Source organism: Theobroma cacao, chromosome 1 (genome assembly GCF_053813885.1).
Source record: "Theobroma cacao isolate CCN51 chromosome 1, ASM5381388v1, whole genome shotgun sequence".
NCBI lineage: Eukaryota > Viridiplantae > Streptophyta > Magnoliopsida > Malvales > Malvaceae > Theobroma > Theobroma cacao.
The window spans coordinates 12,785,973-12,806,634 of record NC_142639.1 but is presented as its reverse complement, the minus strand read 5'-3'; the positions used below and the strand labels follow the sequence as shown (position 1 = coordinate 12,806,634).

The window sequence follows — 20,662 nt, the reverse complement described above, 5'->3', positions numbered from 1 at the left end:
AACTGCATGAGAAACTTCCTTTTGCCCTGCATGCATATCAAACTTCTGTGCGTACTTCTACTGGGGTAACCCCATATTCATTAGTATATGAAATGGAAGCAGTGCTACCCATTGAAGTGGAAATCCCATCCTTGAAAGTGTTAATGGAGATGGAATTGGAAGACGTTGAGTGGATCCGCTCTCATCACGAATAGTTGAATCTGATTGAGGAAAAAAGGCTCGCAACCATTCGTCATGGCCAAATGTACCAACGAAGGATGATGCGGGTATACGAGAAAAAAGTTCATCCTAAGCATTTTCAAGAAGGGGAGTTGGTCCCCAAAAGGATACTCCCTAACCAAAATGATTCTCATTGAAAATGAGCGTCGAGCTGGGAAGGACCATATGTGGTGAAAAAGGTTTTTTCAAGAGGAGCCTTAATTTTAACCAACATGGATGGAAGAAACTTGAATAATCCGATAAAATGCGGATGCGGTAAAGAAATACTATGCTTCAAAAAAATAAAAACAAAACAAGAAAAAAGAGAAAAAATGGAAAAAGCTAAATGAAAAATAAAAACAAAAAATAAAAAGAATTCGTGTTGAAAATCTGAAAAGGACGACTCGAATCCAAACGAGGTGGCTCATGTTGAAAACCTACAAAGGGCGACTTGAGACCAAAAAAGGAAATTTGGGATGAAAATCTAAAGCTGTTGGCTTAAATGAAGTACAAATCGAAGTACGAAAAATGCACTGAAAACGGAGTCTGTTGACCTTGCAAAACAAGGAGAAATCATGGAATCCAAAATCTTCGGATTTGCTTAGAACATCAATCAAAGACAATTTTCAAAATCAGAGGATCGGATTGTCTACTCTAAGTGGTCTGAGTGTTCATTATTTGAATGATCCAATCATTGCTTTGTAAATTTCCTTTGATCCTTTTTTCACTTCTATATATATGAAATTCTCCTTCCCTTCTATATTTCAAGCCCTACTTTCCACCATTACATAATCCAACATGATGATTGTCAAGGAAATGAATGATGACTGGTAAGAAAATGAATTAATTAAGCAAGAAATTACATTCATTGTTCAATGAAAGACTTAAGAATGAGGTAAAAAGAAAAGGGAACCTCAACATGAAAAAGGGAAAGAAGGTGTGCCTAAGGAAAATTAAAAATGTCGGCTGATGAAGAAAGGCACAGACAAAGATGATTGAAAGCTGCAGTGGAAAAATTGGATGAAGCAAGAGAAGGGTTTAGGAACCTTATTGAATCATAAACATGAAAGCATTCTATCATTTCAATCATGCGTACATACCTAGCCATGCACATGATCATTTTCAAAACAAGAATCAAAATAAATTCATGTTCTAAGCTCCGAAAGTAGAAATTCACCAAACCTAAAGTGTTGAGGTTGTAAAACTTTGATGGAGGGATTTGAGTCTTTAATTTTCATGATAATCCAATTAAGTTTGTATTAGAGAATTAAATCGAACCTATTCTGATATAGATCGAGCCTAGATTAAGTCTAGAAATTTCATTTTTAAGTCAAACCTGTTCTGATATAGGTCGAGCTTAGATCAAGTTTAGGAATTTTAACTTTTAAATCAAACCTGTTCTGATATAGGTTAAGCATAGATCAAGTCTAGTAATTTCAATTTTTAAATCGAACCTATTTTGATATAGGTCGAACCTAGATTAATTCTGAGAATTTCAATATTTAAATCGAACCTATTTTTAGATAAGTAGAGCCTAAATTAAATCTAGGAATTTTAATTTTTAAATCTAACCTATTTTGAGATAGGACGTGCCTAAATTAAACTTAAAAATTTTAATTTTTCGAACCTGTCCTGATATAGGTCGAGCCTAGATCAAGTCTAAGAATTTTAATTTTTTTTAAATTAAACCTATTTTGAGATAGATTGAACTCAGGTCAAGCCCGAGGAATTTCGTTTCTTTAAATCAAACCTGTTTGGAGATAGGTTAAGCATAGATCAAATCTAAGAACCTTAATTACTTAAATCAAACTTTTTTCAAGATTAGTCCGAATACGGTGTCTACGTCTTTGCATTATTCTTAATTCTCAAGAATAAGCAAAGAGGGGCAACTGTAGACACCTTTCTTAATAATAAATAAAATAAATAAATAAATAAAACCAATTTTTTTTTTAAAAAAAAAGAAAAGGCTGGAAGTACAATTGGCCTCTATTGTCAACAACATACAGAGCATTGAATGCTCCTTAGGCAGTCAGGATTTGGGATCATTTTTGGTGGATTTTTTTTACTTGAAAGCTTCTGATTGTCCAAAATTTTGGACAATCAAACTTTGAAGCTTTCGAAACCCACACATAAAAGGAAAAGCTGGATTGAAAACCAGGGAAGGGGATCAAAGAACAAGAACAAAAAAATCCTATTTTTCTCAAAACCACAAATCAGTCACCAAAAGCCCCACTTTCTACTAGCAGAGTATCTTAGCCATAATAAAAAAAATCATCAATCACAAACAAAAAAAAGCATAAAAAAGGCTAGTCTTTATATAAAAAAAAAAGGATCTAGAAAATGGGTTCAGAGGGAAAAGATTCTGTGGTGTGAGAAGAAGAAAATAATGGATTTTTTGTGTGGGTAGGGTGAGACCGATGAAGGGAGACCGACAATAAAAGAAGAAAGCCACCAGCTGAAAGAGAGAGAGAGAGAGAGAGAGAGAGAGGAATCCAAAATAAAAAGAGAGAAAGAGAAAGGGAAGAGGCCGATGGAGAAGAGAAAGAAGGAAGGAAAAGAAAAGCTGAAAAGGAAAAAGAGAGAGAGGGAAGGAAGGAGAGAGAAGAAGAAAGAGATAGAGAGAAGGAAGAGCTACCGGAGAGAAAGTGAGAGAAAAAAAAAAGGGGGGGGGGGGGGCAAGAAAGAAAGAGAAAGAAATGGGCAAGAAAGAAAAGAAAAAAAATAAAATAAAATAGAAAAGAAAACGTGGGGCGGCTAAGGTTAAAAAACAAAAAAAAATATAAAAGAGAAAGGAAAGAAATAAGGGAGTGGGCTCTTGAAACAAACTCATTAGTTTTTCTTAGGCCCAATATGTTATATTGACTTGAGCCCAAATAAGGTATGATGACTTCTTTTATTACTTTTGGATCTTTGCTTAGTTTGTGTTAATGAGCTTATTGTGAATGTTTTATGTGGCTAGGCCCAATTTATTTTTTTTAAGAAAGAAATATAAAAGTCAAGATATATATTATAAAATACGTCTAAAAATGAAAACGTATTTCTTTTCTTATAGATGATGTAGGCAAAGAAGTAGGAGATCATAGGGAGAGAAATGACAAATATTCATAAAAAGAGATAAATAGATTTGGGTTGGTAGAATAAATAAATTTGTAAATAAAAATAATAACAGTAAGGGATTTAGGAAAATATGTAAATGTACAATTAATAAAAAATATATAGATTTTATGCAGATAAAAAAAATAATATGATAAATATAAAGAAATAATTAAATATTTAGTCATAAAAAATTGAGTTGGAAAAAATATATATATATATACAATGGATAATATTCATAATAATTTAAAATAAAGGTAATGTTGATGTTTATGAAAATAGAATATTTAGGTGAAATATATCGTATTAATAGTGAGGCTAATATTTTACTGCTTGGACAATACCGATGATGGAATTACCATTCAGAACGCGAGAAGTTGCAATTCTGAATGAATTTGCTTAGGTTAGGAATTTTGATTAAGGCCCCACCAGTACGATGGGAGGGCCTTAATTCAGAATTTCGATGTTCCTAATTTTAAATAACTAAAAAAACTATATATACTTGATTACCAATTAGTCAAAAAGAGAAAAACAAAAGAAATAAAGAATTAATGGTAACAATAAATTAGGTAATCATAATAATAATACAAAAAAGAATGGATAAAATACATACATATATATATATATAGTAATTATGAAATAAAATTACTGGGTCTAAAATATGATTTTTTGGGACTTTTATAAAGTAAAATAAATAGATACTTACATAGAAAAAATATATGACTAAATAGAAACGGTTATAAAAAATAATAAATACATATAAAATATTTGTTCATGATAAATATGCACACAAAGGAAAGTAGTAAACCTTTTGAAAGATAAGAAACGAACATTGAATTTATGAGTGCATCACATACCATTGCTACATTGTTAAATGTCATGGCATATAGAATTATTCTATATACGAGTATAAGCCCCGATGATGGGACTTTTTGAGGAAACTTGTGAAGGTGAGTTTCTTCGGTAAACTCCCTAGGTGACAAGATACCCCAGATCCCACTAGTGCAATGGAGGGTTCGGAGAAATATCTTTAATAAAAAGCTTTTGCCCGTATTAGGATTTGCATTCATGAAAAAATCGTTTTTACTAGTAAACGACTATCCCGATGATGGGATCTACCTAGTAAATTTACAAAGGTGAATTTCCCGGGTACTTCTCAGGTAAGAGAATACTCCCGGATCCCACCAGTATGATGGGCGAATTCGAAAAGTACCCTCAATAAAAGGTTTTCATTTGGCATTATCTTGATTTTATGCCATGCATTTCACAATTGCAACACGTGCACGTCAAATTCGTAAAATCAAATAAAACATTTTAATTTGTTAATAGAATAAAAAATGAATTAAATAAATCAAATAAAAAAAGTACAAAAATAAAATTAATGGGTTAGGATAATATATGATTAAGTGGTATCGTTCGTACAACGAGCGTTATAGGGGTGCTAATCCTTCCTGTGCGTAGTCATACTCCCAAACCCAACTCTAAATAAAATACGTTGACTAGTTTATCTTTCTTTCAACAAACCTAAAATCAATTTAGGATTTCGTCGAATAGAACCAATTTAATAGGTAACCAATCGCACCTAGGTAAAAATAAAAGATTGGTGGCGACTCCCTAAATAAACCACGTCTAGCGGTCGGGTTCCCGGACCTGGCACGTTATGACACATCCCAACAATAACGTTGACATTGAATAATTTTTCAATATATTTGTCAAATTCTTTTTTGATTTTAAACTTTATTTTTATCGTGAAAGTGTTTAGTTCCAAGAGTTTATATCCCATTAAAATACAAAGATAAGGAACATGTTACACGCTATGTTTAAAAATGTTGTTATTACATGCTATGTTCAAAAAAATATTTTGACAGTTGAAAAAAAAAAAGTCATCACACGTTTTAACTTTAAGAGTTTATATTGTATTGAAATATAAAGAAGTAAGTTACACGTCATGTTTAATAATAGAAAATGACACAATGCTAATAGAAAATGAAAACAAAATGACATTGCAAGTCTAAGCAAATGTTATACACTTTAACAAAAGATGTTACACACCAAAACTTTAACACCAGATGTTACATGCTAAGATCAAAGCTTCAGCACCAAATGTTGCACACGAATGCCAAAGCTTTACATGCAAGATGTTAGCATAAGATATTACACACCAAAGCTTCTTTCTTCTTACGGATATTACACATCAAGGCATGAATCATAGATATTACATGCCAAGGCCAAAGCTTTACAAACGAAATGTTAACACTAGATATTACACGTCAAAGCTTCCATCTTCTTACTAATGTTACAAGTAAAGGCATGAATCACTTTATTATATGCCAAAGCATATTCTACCAGACTAGAATAATTGAAAAACTCAACACCAATAAACCCAAAAACTTGTTGATGCTTACCATGCCATGCTTTTTGGTCTATAAATCGATCATGATATGGTGAGATGGCGAGAGATAAACAGAGAGAAGATTTTGTGAATATAAACTAATTAACCTAACAACATGTTGTTACCTTCCATGTCATGCTCTTTGGTCTGTATATCGAAAATAATATGATAAGATGACAATAGATAGACAGAAAGACATGGTGATGGTGGTAAAATTAGAGAGAGTTGGATGACGAGACAGAAAAATGAAGAGCATAGCAGAGGAATGGCTAGAGAGAAAAATTTGAAGCATTTAATTTGTTTGAAATAGATTTAAGAGTATTTTTATTATCTCATAGCTAAAATTAAATAAAAACAATTAATTTTATATTGAACATTATTTTTAAAATGAGCTTATGAAGATAAATGATCATTTCTCACAATTTCCTTAAAAAAAAATTGGTTTTAAAATCTGACCAAACGTTGGCAATCTCACTGATCTTGTTATTGGTGTAAGGAAGTAAAATTAAGAAAGATAAAAAATGTGAAAGAAAAGGAGAAAACGAAGAAAAAATCTTGTCTTAAGGGGCTTTCGGCTTTTCGCCGATTAAAAGGCCTATTCTTGATCTTTAAACTAGAGCTGAATATATCCATATATCAAGTCAGGCCTGGTTGGGTTCGAGTTAAGTTGGGCTATCTAGCATTCCTTTTTAAAAGTCGAACTCTACTTTAAATACAAAAAAAAAAAAAAACTAAATACGATTGAAGCATTCTTTTTCTTTTGGTTTCAAAATTTTACTTCATCATATGTCAAATGATTCACTCAATGAAGGTTTTTATCGGTTAATGTCCTATTAGATTAATTAAATAAATTATCGTATTAAAATATAATTAGATGAAAACAATTTTTATTTTTATTGGAGACTTGATAACCGAATAAGTATTTATGGGCTTCAGTACATACGAAAATAGTTCAATACCTAAATCATGAATTGTCCCAGAAAAAGAAAAAAAATGAGGAGAAATTAAACTCACATAAGAGATGAGGTCTAGTCACGCTAAATGTGAACGACTCCTAATTAAGGATTTTGCTTTTTAGTCCTATGATCTATTTACTTAAACCATAGTTTTCACCATCACCTATCTAGTTCTGTCATTGGTATTAAAATGTAGTATATTATAGGATTTGGCAAGTGCAGATCATCAGAAAGATGAAAAGTAATTACCAAATAAACTGAGAACTAAAAAAAAAAAAATCATTGGGTGAAAGCTTTCATATTTGTTATTATATTATTTTTGGCCACTTAAAAACATATAGAGTATAATTTGATTGATGTGTGGCAAACCGCAAGACGTACCCCACGTTAAATAAAAGAGGAAAGGGCTAAAAATAGTAAGTAAACCAAGCCCCAACTTTACCTATACGTACACTGATAAAGTTAGACAGCAATTGGTTGAAAATTTGGTTCGGTGTAGCTTTAACAAGCACTCTATATAATTGGCTTCGAACCACAAACAAAAAAAAGTCACTGTTGCTCCACAAGAAATCATCATTTGTAACCAGAAAAGGAAGAAATCCAGATACTTGTTAGGGAAAAACCATGAGTGTGCAGTTGAATATTGGAGTTATATCATTGTTACTTTTGTTCACTTCAACTGCTAAAGCTCAATCTGATGTTTTCGATGTAGTTGCCGAGTATGGCGCAAAGGCTGACGAGGAGACAGATTTGAGGCAGGTAAGCAAAAATGCAGCTAATGTATTCTCCAAAGGTGAAACATATAGAAGTTTGTACTAAAATGATTTCTTCTAATTATTATTATTCTTATTATTTTGCCTTATAGCCTTTGCTGGATGCTTGGAAAGAAGCCTGTGAATCGACTACTCCAAGCAAAATTGTGATTCCTGAAGGAACGTACTTATTAAGCCAAGCAGCCTTGGAAGGTCCTTGCAAGGCTCCTATTGAGCTTCAGGTTCAGGGCACCGTGAAGGCTCCGGTAGATCCGAGCGCTTTCAAGGAGCCTAATTGGGTTGTCTTCAACCGCCTTGATCAGTTTACAGTGTCTGGCGGTGGAGTTTTTGATGGCCAAGGAGCGACTACTTGGGGCAAGAACGATTGTGTTAAAAACAAATATTGCGCCACACTTCCCATCGTAAGGTTTTCTGCCTTTGTGTTGGTTGGAATCTTAGAATTTGTTCTTTTCCTTCAAACTCTTTTTAGAATTCGTCAAATTAAAGAAACACTGGTTTTCTTTTCTATTTGCTATCTAAAGCCTTTTATTCATAGACGGGAGCCATGAATAACTTTTCAATATCTAACATTAATTCTGCATCGCAATAATTAGAAGATTAAACATTTCACCCAATTTATCTACCAATTCAAAGTAATTATGTCACCAACGAAATTTATTTCTCGTGGTGCTTGTGCCGCTCCAAAACTAAACAGAATTTAAGGTTCAATTTTGTGAGCAACGCCATGATACAAGACATAACTACCAAAGACAGCAAACAGTTTCACGTAAATGTTCTGGGGTGCAAAAACATCTCTTTCTTACGTTTCTCCGTCTCCGCACCTGAAGACAGCCTGAACACGGATGGAATCCACATCGGACGATCAGATGGGGTCAACATTACTAACACAATCATTAAAACCGGTGATGATTGTGTTTCTTTGGGTGATGGTAGCAAGAATGTGATAGTTCATGGAGTAACCTGCGGGCCAGGTCATGGCATCAGTGTGGGCAGTCTTGGAAAGTTCCAAGATGAACAACCAGTTGCTGGAGTTCAAGTCTCCAATTGCACACTCACTAATACTCAAAATGGTGTTAGAATCAAAAGTTGGCCAGCCTCCTATCCTGGCACTGCATCGGATATGCTTTTTGAAGATATTACTATGAATAATGTCGGTAATCCTATCCTCATCGATCAACAATACTGCCCATGGAATCAATGCAATTTAAAGGTAAGTATACTTACCACAATCCTGATAAAAGTGAAAAGGGTTAATCACCATTATTTCAGCTTAAGCAATTACTTAAACCATTATTTTGTTTATCCAGCTTCCATCACGTATTAAACTGAGGAACATTAGCTTCAAGAACATTCGGGGCACTTCTTCAACTCAGCAAGCCGTCAAGCTTATTTGCAGCAGCGGTTTGCCATGCGAGGGAGTGGAACTCGCTGACATTGACATTACCTACAGCGGACCTGAAGGACCTGCAACATCCCAATGTACCAATGTCAGTCCCAAACTCAGTGGCAAACAGAACCCGTCAGCATGTTCCAGCCCAGCCTAAGCGAGCCCCACCTCTACGTTGGTTAATCTCTTTGGAAGTAGGAGCCAATGCACCAGGTTAAGTATTTAATATGGAGGCATCTTTAGGTTTCCGATTAAATACAATTTTGCTTTTATATAAATGGAGATAACATCTCCTCGGCGAATAAAAATCCCCTGCCCCTAGTTAGTGTCTCATTGGTGCCCCTTCTCTAATTTAATGCCGAAACGTTACCTAATAGTGTTAATTCACAGCTTTTTGTTTAAAAGCTCCAGCTTATAGTTTTTTTAACACAAGACTGCCGTTAAGTCACCTGATTTAATGTTAACAAGTTAAAAGGACATGAAAATAAGAATGGGACACCAGCTGGGGTAGGAGATTCCTATTCCTCATCATTAATGTACAACTTTTGGTTACATAATTTCTAGGGATATTCAAAATCTTGATATAAATAGCCTTTATTGACTTTTCCTTTCTTTTTTAGGGCTTATAATTGTTATTCTCTTGCTAAATCATGAAATATATTATTACTCATACAAGTTAAAAATTAATTCATCAATGGTAAATATAATTGGTTTCAATTTATTTTTTGTCTTCTCTTTTTTGTTTATAATTAGGCAATAAAGGGTAGATTAATTTGTATTATACAACATTAACTTCACGTCTCGATCATATGGAAAAAACGGCCTCATTGTTTTTATTTTTTTTTCTAATGTTGTTTCCAAATTTGAGAAGAAATAAAGGTGAAAAATTAAAGTAACGAATTAACTCTATAAAATATATATATGTCTATATATAATCAATTAATTGAAGATAAATTAAGAACTAATTAAAGTAACTTATAATCAACAATCAATTGGTCAAAGAAAAAAACAAAACAGAATGTCTAACAAATAACCAATATGTATTGGAAAAAATTCAACATAAAATTCAGAGCAAACTGCAAAAGAATATGTTATTTAATGTATTTTGTTGTTGGTTCAAAGAGAATATTGCAATTTTGTTTTAAACAAAAGAGAAAAGTTGGTATTCAACAATTTTCGGCCAAGCTACGGTAATAGCACTATGGACAAATGAATTCTTCATTATAATTTTAGTGTAGATTCTTAACAAGTCATGAATTGCTCAAATGCTCAAAACTAAGTTATCATTCAATCCAAGTCAAAAACATCATTTTCAGCGATCGCATCATTTTCTCTCACTTATCTCTTTGTACCTTGCCCCGGTTGGATATTATTTTATCATTTTAGCCAAGAGAATTCACCTGTCTTGTGAAATAAAATAGTTATAAGCTATTGAGAAATATGCGATGCCATATCGCAATAACACCGTACCCTAGAGGACTCTGTCATTGATCACTTTCTCTTTGTCCTATTAATTAGTCTTCAATTATATATTGCAAATTATCAAACAGCAACTTTGTTCTGATCGCCAAAAGTTCAAAAGCTCCGCATAATATATCAGTTGTCTTCTATATCTCTAGTTCTCTATCTTCGCCTAATCATAAAGAAATTGACCATGAAAAGGAGCAAACTTGTTAAGGCAGACCAATTAGCAGCAAACATAATGAAGCGTCTTCCTCAGGAGGTCGTCCTCCATATACTATCCAGGCTTCCCCTAACATCTTTGCTGCAATCAAAATTGGTTTGCCAAGCCTGGCGAAGCCTAATACAAGATCCACTTCTTATTAGTAAGCATTTCATGCATATGGCTAAGGCTGACAATGATCCGGAGCTTCATCTTAAAAAGCAATTGGCCTATCCCGGACAAGCTCCACTTTATAGATTTCGCTGCTCATAGCGAAGGGAAGTTGGTCTCAAAGAAGCTTCCAAATTCCGCTATGCTTATGTATTTGGTAGATTCATGCAATGGCTTGCTTTGCATGCATAATACTTCACGAAGCATTTACATTTGCAACCCGTTTACCCAGATTTTCATTGAGCTCCCAGATTTTCATTGAGCTCCCAGAATTTATTAAGTATCGAGCACAAGTGGGACATTTGGGTTTCGGTTTTCATCCAACCTCGAAAGAATACAAGGTGATCCAGATAGTATTTCGAAGACAGTTGCGAAGAGGCAACTCGTATGTAGCTACACCTACTTTAATTCAATCTGAGGTTCAGATTCTGACTATTGGAAGCCCTGCTTGGAGAAATTTAGGAATGATACCTTACCGTTTTATTTGGCCGACATCAAAGGTTATGGTAAACGGGAGACTTCGTTGGCTTTCTAAGCCTAACAAGTATACGACGGCTAGCTTGCTCGTATCGTTTGACCTCACAACTGAGCAATTCCAGGAGGTACCTGAGCCTGATTGTTGTGGCTTAGACAGGTGTTTTCATCATCTGATGGTTCTACGAGGTTGCCTCTCAGCTGTTGCGTGCCATGATAATGAACAATTGGATATTTGGGTTATGAAAAAATATGGTACGAAGGAGTCTTGGGTCAAACAATTCAACATTGGGACCTACTTGCCCCGAACATTGAAGCAAGAAGACATCTTGGCCTTCAATTATTCAAAGCGTCATTTCCCTAAGTCATTTGTTCTAGTTCTATGCATCTTAAAAAGTGGTGAGATCTTATTGGAGTACAAAAGCAGAGCACTCGTTGTTTATGATTCACAGCATGGAACGTTCAAGGAGCTAACCTTTCCAGAAATGCCAAATTGGTTCCAAATAATTGTACATGTCGGTAGCCTCAACTGGCTTGACATGCCTCCTGCTAATTTCTAAGGTGCTGAATTAACAAATCCCAGCTGTTGTTTTTCCTTTGAGCACTAATCTTTCTTTTTGTACTTTCATGTACCCTGTGCTTTGTAATTGGTTCCCTTGTTTCATTGATTTTGTCTCATCAATCTTCAACTTCTGCTTTGGAGATCTTCACCTTAGATAAGCTAATTCCCATGATCATATAGAAGGAATTCTTGTTTTAAGCTACTTCCCATGCTCAAATCGAATTGGAATTTTTGTTGGAAACAACTGGAAACAAAATAAATTTAATGATCAGGCATATAAGCAGACATGCAAGAGATTAAAGACTTAAAAAGAGAATTAATTTTTTTTTTTGCTTAAACAAATTGTAATTTCATTAAATTAAGAGCTTAGTGCAGCTCACACATTGCAACTATCGGCAGTGGTATAATCAAAATCTCACCCCTTTATTTTGATTTTTGAAAAACATTGATTTTATTAGCCTTCTCTACCATTATGCCATCCTCTAGTCTTTAGCATGACTTGCCGAAGACTTTAAATGGCATAAAAATCCTGGAATAGGCTTTAAGAACCTGAACAATTACGAAAGCTCACCGCTGCCCAGAAAAATTATTGGCAGCATAAACCGTCAACATTCAAATCAACATCTAAACAATGCCCTTTATCAAAAACCGGGCTTACAAAAAACATACTCTACCCATAACAGCCCACAAGATTTAAACACAACTCAAGTCAGGATATCCGAAGCAGCCCCTCGGAGTAGCAAACTTCTGAAGACAGCTTCTGTGAAGGCTCCTCGTAATCACCCCATATCTGAATGGGTTTGTCATTTTGTGGGTGCAGCTTCTCCTTTTGGCTTCGTCGCACAAGTTCAAAAACATTTCCTCCCTTTCACTACCCCTCCAATATCCCCTATTAAAATACCCACTAATAACATGTACCATATCAACTCAAAGCTTTGCTCAGTCTCAAAGAATTCCTCTCTGTGTACATTTAAAATTATTGGTATATGCCATCGAGTAAATTGAATTGGTCAAGGAATATATATTGTTATTTAATGCATACTTAATCACATAACTATATGTGATAGAAGTTTTTCTTCATGTTAGTGCAACAATAAAGAGTTATATTAAGTACTAATTGGATAAAGTCCATGGAACATAAAGGCCTTGTAAGAGAATTGTAAAGTTATTACAATTATAAGATCATTATGCATCAAAGCTCTAAAATTGTTCTTGGTCATTGTATTGTCAAGACAAGACATTGATAATACTCAAAGACTAATACATGTTAAGCCTCCTTACTTCAGAAGTAAGCAATCGATCTCATAAATGGAAGTATATGCGATACTTAAAGATAACATTTGCTTGCTAAAGAACAAGTTCATTGAACATGACCTGCCATAAAAACTCCATTTGATTTTTCACTCAAATGTCTATGGAATATGTTTTCATGTAATAGCCATGCAACTAGTCCTCAGACTTGAGACACTAGGTCATCTTGTACGGGAAATGACATACTTTGATTTCATTTTTATGGGTCTAGAGGTGACCAGATGCCTAAATATGGTATTTTTGGGTATGCTATCAAGCATGCAAAGGTGAATGAGTGGTCAAGAGAGAATTCATCACCCCAAGTGATATGAAAGGATGTATCTCACTTGTTCTCAATTCTTGATTAACTTGTATAAAGTCTTTGGCCAAAACATGATGAATTTGAGAAAAGTTAATTTTCTAAATTCATAAAGTTAGTCATAAATTATGAGAACTAATATGAAATATTATAAATAGACATTGAGCCATTCTTTATGACATATCCGGGATATTTGATGAAATGACCCTATTGCACTAAGAGGTTTATCACTGAAGGACTTTATCAAATTCTTTAATTGACTCTTTAACATTTGGGTGCTCATGATGTATTGCTAGATGCCACTCATGATTTACAAATATAAATTAATTATCAAATTGATATTTGATTAGGATTTATATTTATTACCAATATGTTAGAAGCCTAATAGGTTACACACATTAAGTGACATGATTGAGATTAAATAAGGATAATCAACTAAGTTGGGCTTAATTAAAATAGACCAAAATAAAGTGGGAAATTAATTAAGTTCACAAGGGCTTAATTGAATTAAAATACAATTATTGTATCTAGGGTTACAACTTAGTTTGGCTATATAAATATATTATGTTAGCCAACTAAAACTCTAAGCTTTCATCCATTTCTTAGCCGTTTCATAAAAATAAGAAAAGAAAAATAATTTTTTTCTCTGACAGAAACAAGATTTAGCAAGAATTTTTTGTCCTTCTTGTTTTAGAAACAAAACTTGCTAGCCAAAGTAAAATCCTACCTTTGAGAAGGTCTTATTCTGTCATTGTGTGGATTACTATTAGAAGTCAATCACTTGGGTGGCTGAAGATTTGACAAATCCTAAAGGTAAAGAAGTAAAGATTTCGATTGTAGAATTTTAAACTGTCTTTTTCTCTTTTCAGGTTGCTTGCTTCATCACAAGTGATTTTGGATTTAATTGGCTCTTGATTACGATATCTAGAGCAAGGTATGTAACTCTTAAACTTATAAATATTCATAATTAATTTGAAAATTACATGAAAATACAAACATTGATCCTGTAGCATTTGACTATTTCTATTATTAAATGCTAGTTTATTTTTTCGCTACATTATATTTTTAATTTCTTGATTAATTTCATGTTTAAGCATGAAGTCAAATTCCAGCAAAAATCCCACTTAAAGCTCTAATCATCCTACCAATTTTTCTTGACATTAACCCTTCTTGCTTACCACCCTAATGTCTTTTCTATCAATCGTTTCTAATTTGGTCTCTTACAAAAATAACATATCAGGCTTTTCTTTTGACACTAGTTATCTAACTACGTTTTTTTTTCTCGACTCCCTAGTCTTGTAATTTTCTATGCAACAACCTTGATTAAGAAAAATTACACTAAATTCATAAAAAAAACATACTTTGCATGGCATCATTAACCATTCTGATCAGTTGGGGTTTTGTTGCCCACCTCTGTAGCCTTGACTTCAACAATTCTTTGTATCATCTCCTCTTTGTCTTTCAGAAAGTTCAACCCTAATATTTTGCTTATTTCCCATATCTCCTTCACTTCCCTCACTAACACCGAATTCCTTTTTCTGATATTAATGTTCGATTTTAACCCCTCCTCTAAATCTAATTTTCCAACTCTACTTTGCCCATCTTGTACAATCCACCTCTCTTTTCCTTAGCTTTTTCTACTATAGTTTGCCCTTGATCCAGGCATTGCAATCTTAATCTTCCTTTTACTATTCCAACTTTTATTTGGATTCTTTCCCCTGATCCTATTACTATGCCCACTTCTCAAATTAAGTGAAAATTTCTTTAATGGGTTTATCCCTCTTTTACTTCTCCTTACCTTAATCAATTCCCAATTTTCTTCAATTTTCCTTCCTAATCTCTTTTTATCCTCTTCATCACTTTATGAGCCTTCACTGCTATTGTCCTTCTCATCACTATTATCTTCCCCTTCTTCCATGTTTTTCTTCTCTTCCTCAACCTAAATACTTCCACTTTTCATGGGTCTGTCACCTTTTTTACTCCTTTTTTTGCTATTTACACTATCCATTTGCTCTTTCAATCTTTGACTAGTTTGACCCAAATTGTTGCCTTCCCTTAATTATCATTGTTCTTCGTTCTCCAAAACTGATTTTGAGTCACATACTTTACCATTTTGGTAGTTGCTTCTTGAATTGTAGGCCTTAGTGGAAAAATCAATTTCTTGACCTAAAAATTCGTTTTTAATTTTTTGGTCCAAACCCAACTACTCCTTATTTTTATAATTGGACTTCCATGGCCTTCAAACCCATTGCAACCCGTAGCCTTTTAATTGATTGTTACACTACCAAATGACCCATTAAAACCCAATACCTCATTAATTCTCATTATGATTGGTCTAGGCCCTTGGGAGTAGGCTTTAATTGGACTTTTTTTTTTTTAAATTACCTTAATTTCTCTTTATTGACTTGTTGTTATTCCTGTCAACATCTCCCTTGTTATTTAGACTCCTATATGCCTCCACTTTGTTGAGCCTTTCACCTTCATCTGCGTCGCTATCTTGCCTTTTCAACTTATACAAGATCTCTGGTGCAAAAACCTCAAGCCTTTCTTTGTCCATCGTATTACCTTTTCTAGTTCCATTACTCAACTTTAATTCAAAATCCTCTTCCAAGTTCACCTTTCCCTTCTGACTTTCTCTTTTTTCTACCTTTCCTCTTACCTTTTTTTTCTTACCCAACATCATTATTCCATCTTCTATCTTCGCCACGAACGTCACCCTCTTTCACCTTTGAATGATTTTCCATTTCCTTATAGATGATCTCTTTCCCTTTCAAGTAACACTCCAACCCACAATAGCCTTCCGTTCCAACAATATTGACCAAAATACTATGTATTTTGCCTTCTACTTCAACATAGACTTTATTAGGAATAAGTGCCTTACTACTCACCATCACAAGCACAAAAGCTTGGTCTAACTTTTCTTTCTTATGTGTAATTCTATCAACGCCAATAAATTTATCCCAACATTCACTGATGGCCTTAAAATGTATTGCAATGCCATACCTTAATCGATATTTCAGAAAACCTTACCCATGCACCGAAATCATTAGCTTGATGGGCATAAGTTACTAGGGTAATAGATGTAAACCATGTCTCCAATAACTCCATGTAGGACTCAAGGATTGTGTCCATCATTCACACTTCTTTGAATATGACAAGGACCATTATTCCTTCAAGAATTCTAACATTGACCTCTTTTCCTTCTTTGACCAAATCGGTTTGGATTGTGGTACTTGATACTTTCTTTTTAAACTTGCCCACTACATTTCAATTATCCAATCCATCTCTTCATCTGGTATTGTCGTGAAAAAATCTCACCCCTTAACAATGCATCTTAATCACCCAATGATCAATAAAAAATCAACCCATGTTATCAACCTCTTAATCACAACAAAGAGAATTAATTAAGCCGTTGAATTTAACATACTATTACCCACGTAGTTTTCAAAATGCCACCCTGCCAATTAATTTTTCCTAGTGCTAGTGTTATATATTTCTTATATGACATGAATGTGGGATTTGATAAACTAATTAAGTTCGATAATGGTGGCCATAACTTCTTGACCATTCTACTTGGGGATGTTAAGTGCTTCAATTTGGGCCAATATAATGGAGTAAATTTTTTGAGGCAATGTGTGGGTGAGATGAAATTGATTTGATTTTATGTTGATAACAGAGTTTCTACTTGTTCACTGCCTTAATTAAAACCATTAGAGTTGTTGTTGATTCTAGTTGATGGCCAGTCACTTCTTTTGTTCTTGGTCTCCTTTCGCTTTAATACCAATTGTCACGGTCCACATCAACCTACAAGGTATTGCCCATTTTGATCCACTGACCTCATGATTTTGTCTCACAAAATGTGTATCATAGGTTGAAAATAGTGTAAACCCTTAAATGTCTAATCTCACTCTAGTGCATAACAAATGTGCATGTCTCCTTACATCCTCCCTTGATGTGGGATTCATGGTTTCTCGTTGAGATCATCAAACAAAAGGTGATTTCTTAGGTATATGATTTTTTTTTGTTGAGGGAATTTGTGCACAAAAGGGATTTGGCTCATACAATGTTGTTAGGGGGAGTACTTTTGAGCTACTTCTTAAAGAGGACACAAAAGTGCCATGTATTGTTGTGTGCTTTTGAGTTTAAAATTAAGGTAAAATACCCCCACCCTCTTAAGTTTTAGTCAAAATTTCAAGTGAGTCCATTAGTATTTGAAATAGACATTTCGCCCCAAAAATGAAAACACCGTTAACAGAGATTAAGAAAAGACTAAAATACCATTTGTTCGAAATGGACACTCCGGTGCTCCCCATATAGGGAGGTTTTTTTCTAATTAATAAAATTATATAATAGTAAATTTAAAAATTAATCAAGGGTAAAAATATCTTTTTACTCTTGCCACGTCATCAAATTGACGAAAATACTAGCGATTGACTAATGGTTGGATCTATGTGTCTAGCAAAAATATTTTTTTTAGAACGGAGTGTCCATTTTGAAATTATTATAGAGATTTAACTTTTACATCGCTCCAAGTTCATGATAGTAGATTTGTATTAATATTTTTGTAATACGTGTCAATTTATTAATTAAAATTTGCTTTAAAAAAACTAATTTAAACACATGCACTTTGCTAAATTCAAGGCAATGAGTAGGATGATAATTAGCATTTTCAAAATTAAAAAAGGCAATAATGAGTGGGTTAGAAAATTTCTAGGTAGTATAAACTTCCTAAGTGTACAAGATAAGATTTATAATTTGATGTGACCATTTTCATCTATGAAATTAAAAAAAAAAAAGAGAAAGAACAACAACGTCATCAATAAAGACCATTTATCTAGCCTTTCAAGTTGTTGCGGTCTTAAGAAAAGGAAAAGTATAGGATTAAGCAAACCACAAGCATGGTGATGGCTTTCCCTTACTGTGCGACAAATTTCAGGAATAACTCTCAAAAGAATCACATTGTCTCCATTCACATTGTAAACCTCCCTCTTTGTGCCAACAACCATTGGCTAAGAACAATTTGCAAAAATATGGGCTTTGACAACGTCATTGAAACTTTCACCCCTCAAAGGCAACCGCAATGGAATATAAGGTATGGATTTGGGTGATTCCCATCCATGGATGAAGCTCGCTTGGTGATCCAAAAGATGAATGTGATTAAAATCTTTGGCCAAACATTGGTTGTGAGCCTAGCCAAATGCAGACAACAAAAAACCATTAAAAACCCATAAATCCCTCACCCCAATTCATCCCAAAACAGTCGGTATTGCCAAATCAAAAAAAGATAATGCGTCAGGGCCTCAAAATGTCGGTGTCTAGAGTAAGTCTTACCTCCATGCACTTGTGGGTCAACACTCACAATTTGATGATAAACCGGTTATCCCCCCATCTCCACTACCATTGAACAAGACATTGAAATTTTGTTTGGGGCATATAGAGGATGAAGCCATTCATGAGCTTAAGATTTGTGCTATGGGTTTCAACAAAAATTGTAAAGAGCTAGAGAAAATATCAAAGTCGATCAAACGTGAGGGCAAAACTGGGTATGAGGTAAGGCATTTATCTAGCTTTCATTTTCTCATCTCCTTTCTCGATCACTAATTTTTTGAGCTATTGAAAAACTCCAACTGGATTTTGTTATCAACTCGGTTTGATGATTTTAAGCCATGGTCACTGAACATGGTTTTCAAGGAAAGAAGACGTTGGTTATTAGTGACGGGGGTACCAGTTCATGTATGAAACAACAACTTTTTTATCAGATTAGGAGCCTATCGGGCACTTACCATTGTTTGGATGAATGATTGTTACAGATGAATTCTTTCAACAGAGCAACCATTCTCATCACAACAACCTTTTCAGAGAAAATATAAGAACATATTCAGCTTGCAATGGGTAATCAAATATTCTGTTTGTTTGTTTGTGAGTTCTCTCCTGATTGTGTTCTTGATTGCCTAAGTTGTGTTGAAGTTATTTTTCTGATAATGAATATTCTGTGGAAGTTTTAGATCTAATTTTATTTGCATGCGTATTTATTTTTATAAATAATTTAGGATTAGTTGGTAAATAAATTTATTATTTATGCGAACCTTAGGAATCTAGAGTAAAGTTGTGCAAATTTTTTCAATGATTTTTTTTATCCAATGATGATAACTAGTTGTCTTGAATTTTTAGCTTTTGGTGAATAAGGTTTTTGTTTGGATTCATGCTAAATTTTTTGTTAAGTATTATTGTTAGAATGTGATTTTCACAATTTTGAGCACTATATCTTTTCCTTTGAATTATTCTGAATATCTAGAGAAGGTTTATATTAATGTAAATTTTAGATTATGTCATGAATTCTAGAATTTACTTGATTTTCTCTCGAGGCAAAATCTTAGGCAATACTTAGTTAGGGACATGATTTAGGCCATCTTTGGATCGTTTAAGCCTAAAAAGATAACCTTTTTATATTTTTATCCCTAGTATACCGCTTTTGAGCTTAATTTTCCTTTTCTTGGTTAAACTACATAATAATTGAGCTTAGCCTTAAAATTAATTTTTTAATTTTGCAACCTTCATTCCTAAGCATGTTTATTATTTTAGGAAATATAGATTGAGCTAAATGTTGAACAAGGTGGAAAGGTGATGTTGATGTGAGAAAAAAAAAGTTCAAAATATGAAAAATAACCCCACTACCTACAATACAAAGAAAATAAGTTTGGGGGTGTGAAATTGTGAAAAACAATGTGTTGAAAAAAAGAAGTGTGTTGAATGAAAGAAAAGTTCAAATGTGGAAGAAAAGGTGTACTTGGAGAAGGAAAATAGAACTCTATATATAGGTCCTAGAATAATTATGTGCTTAGGGAGTTTTAAGCCACATTAATATCCTTTATCATACCTTGACCCTAGCCATACATTACAAATTTATAAAGTCCTATTGATCCCTAGCTTGGTATTGGTCTACATTAGTGGAAAGAGAGATGAAAAGCAAACCTATGAAAATCTAGTACTAATTTGAAATTTGTGTTGGTATAAACTCATTCGGATGTCATGATATTCTTAGTAAAAGACTTCACACACACACACGAAAATTCATTTGCGAATGTGCTTGCTATTAGCTCCATTAGTTTTTGATGATAATAAAACATTCCCATTCATTTGTGTCTAATATTTGTACTTGAGTATGCATGACAAGAATTGTATGCCAATGATAAATAAATTATTCCAAGGGATATATCAAAAATTATATGTATAAGAAGCCACAATTAATCAACAAAACAAAAGCTCCTTAGTTGAATAATAAAGGATTGGTCAACTAAAATTCAAATCAAAAGTTGGCGGGCTCAAGAGTATTGAGAAACAGAAAAGACTTAGTCGATCAAGAAATGGGTTAGTCGGCTAAGAA

The 20,662-nt window shown here is 33.7% G+C and overlaps 2 protein-coding genes across 2 annotated transcripts; both read left to right on the top strand.

Moving 5' to 3' along the window:
- The first annotated feature begins 7,263 nt into the window (after positions 1-7,263).
- On the top strand, positions 7,264-8,956 carry LOC108661649 (polygalacturonase-like). The gene is made up of 4 exons (XM_018119230.2): positions 7,264-7,398; positions 7,505-7,813; positions 8,107-8,622; positions 8,720-8,956. Exons 1-4 carry the CDS (start codon positions 7,264-7,266, stop codon positions 8,954-8,956), a joined length of 1,197 nt encoding a protein of 398 aa, XP_017974719.1.
- A 1,488-nt stretch (positions 8,957-10,444) lies between these two features.
- On the top strand, positions 10,445-11,667 carry LOC108661325 (F-box protein At3g07870). Its single transcript, XM_018117294.2, is given in 3 exon segments — positions 10,445-10,666; positions 10,668-10,880; positions 10,882-11,667. Coding segments are annotated over 3 exon segments (1,212 nt in total). The 5' UTR covers positions 10,445-10,453.
- The last annotated feature ends 8,995 nt before the right edge of the window (positions 11,668-20,662 follow it).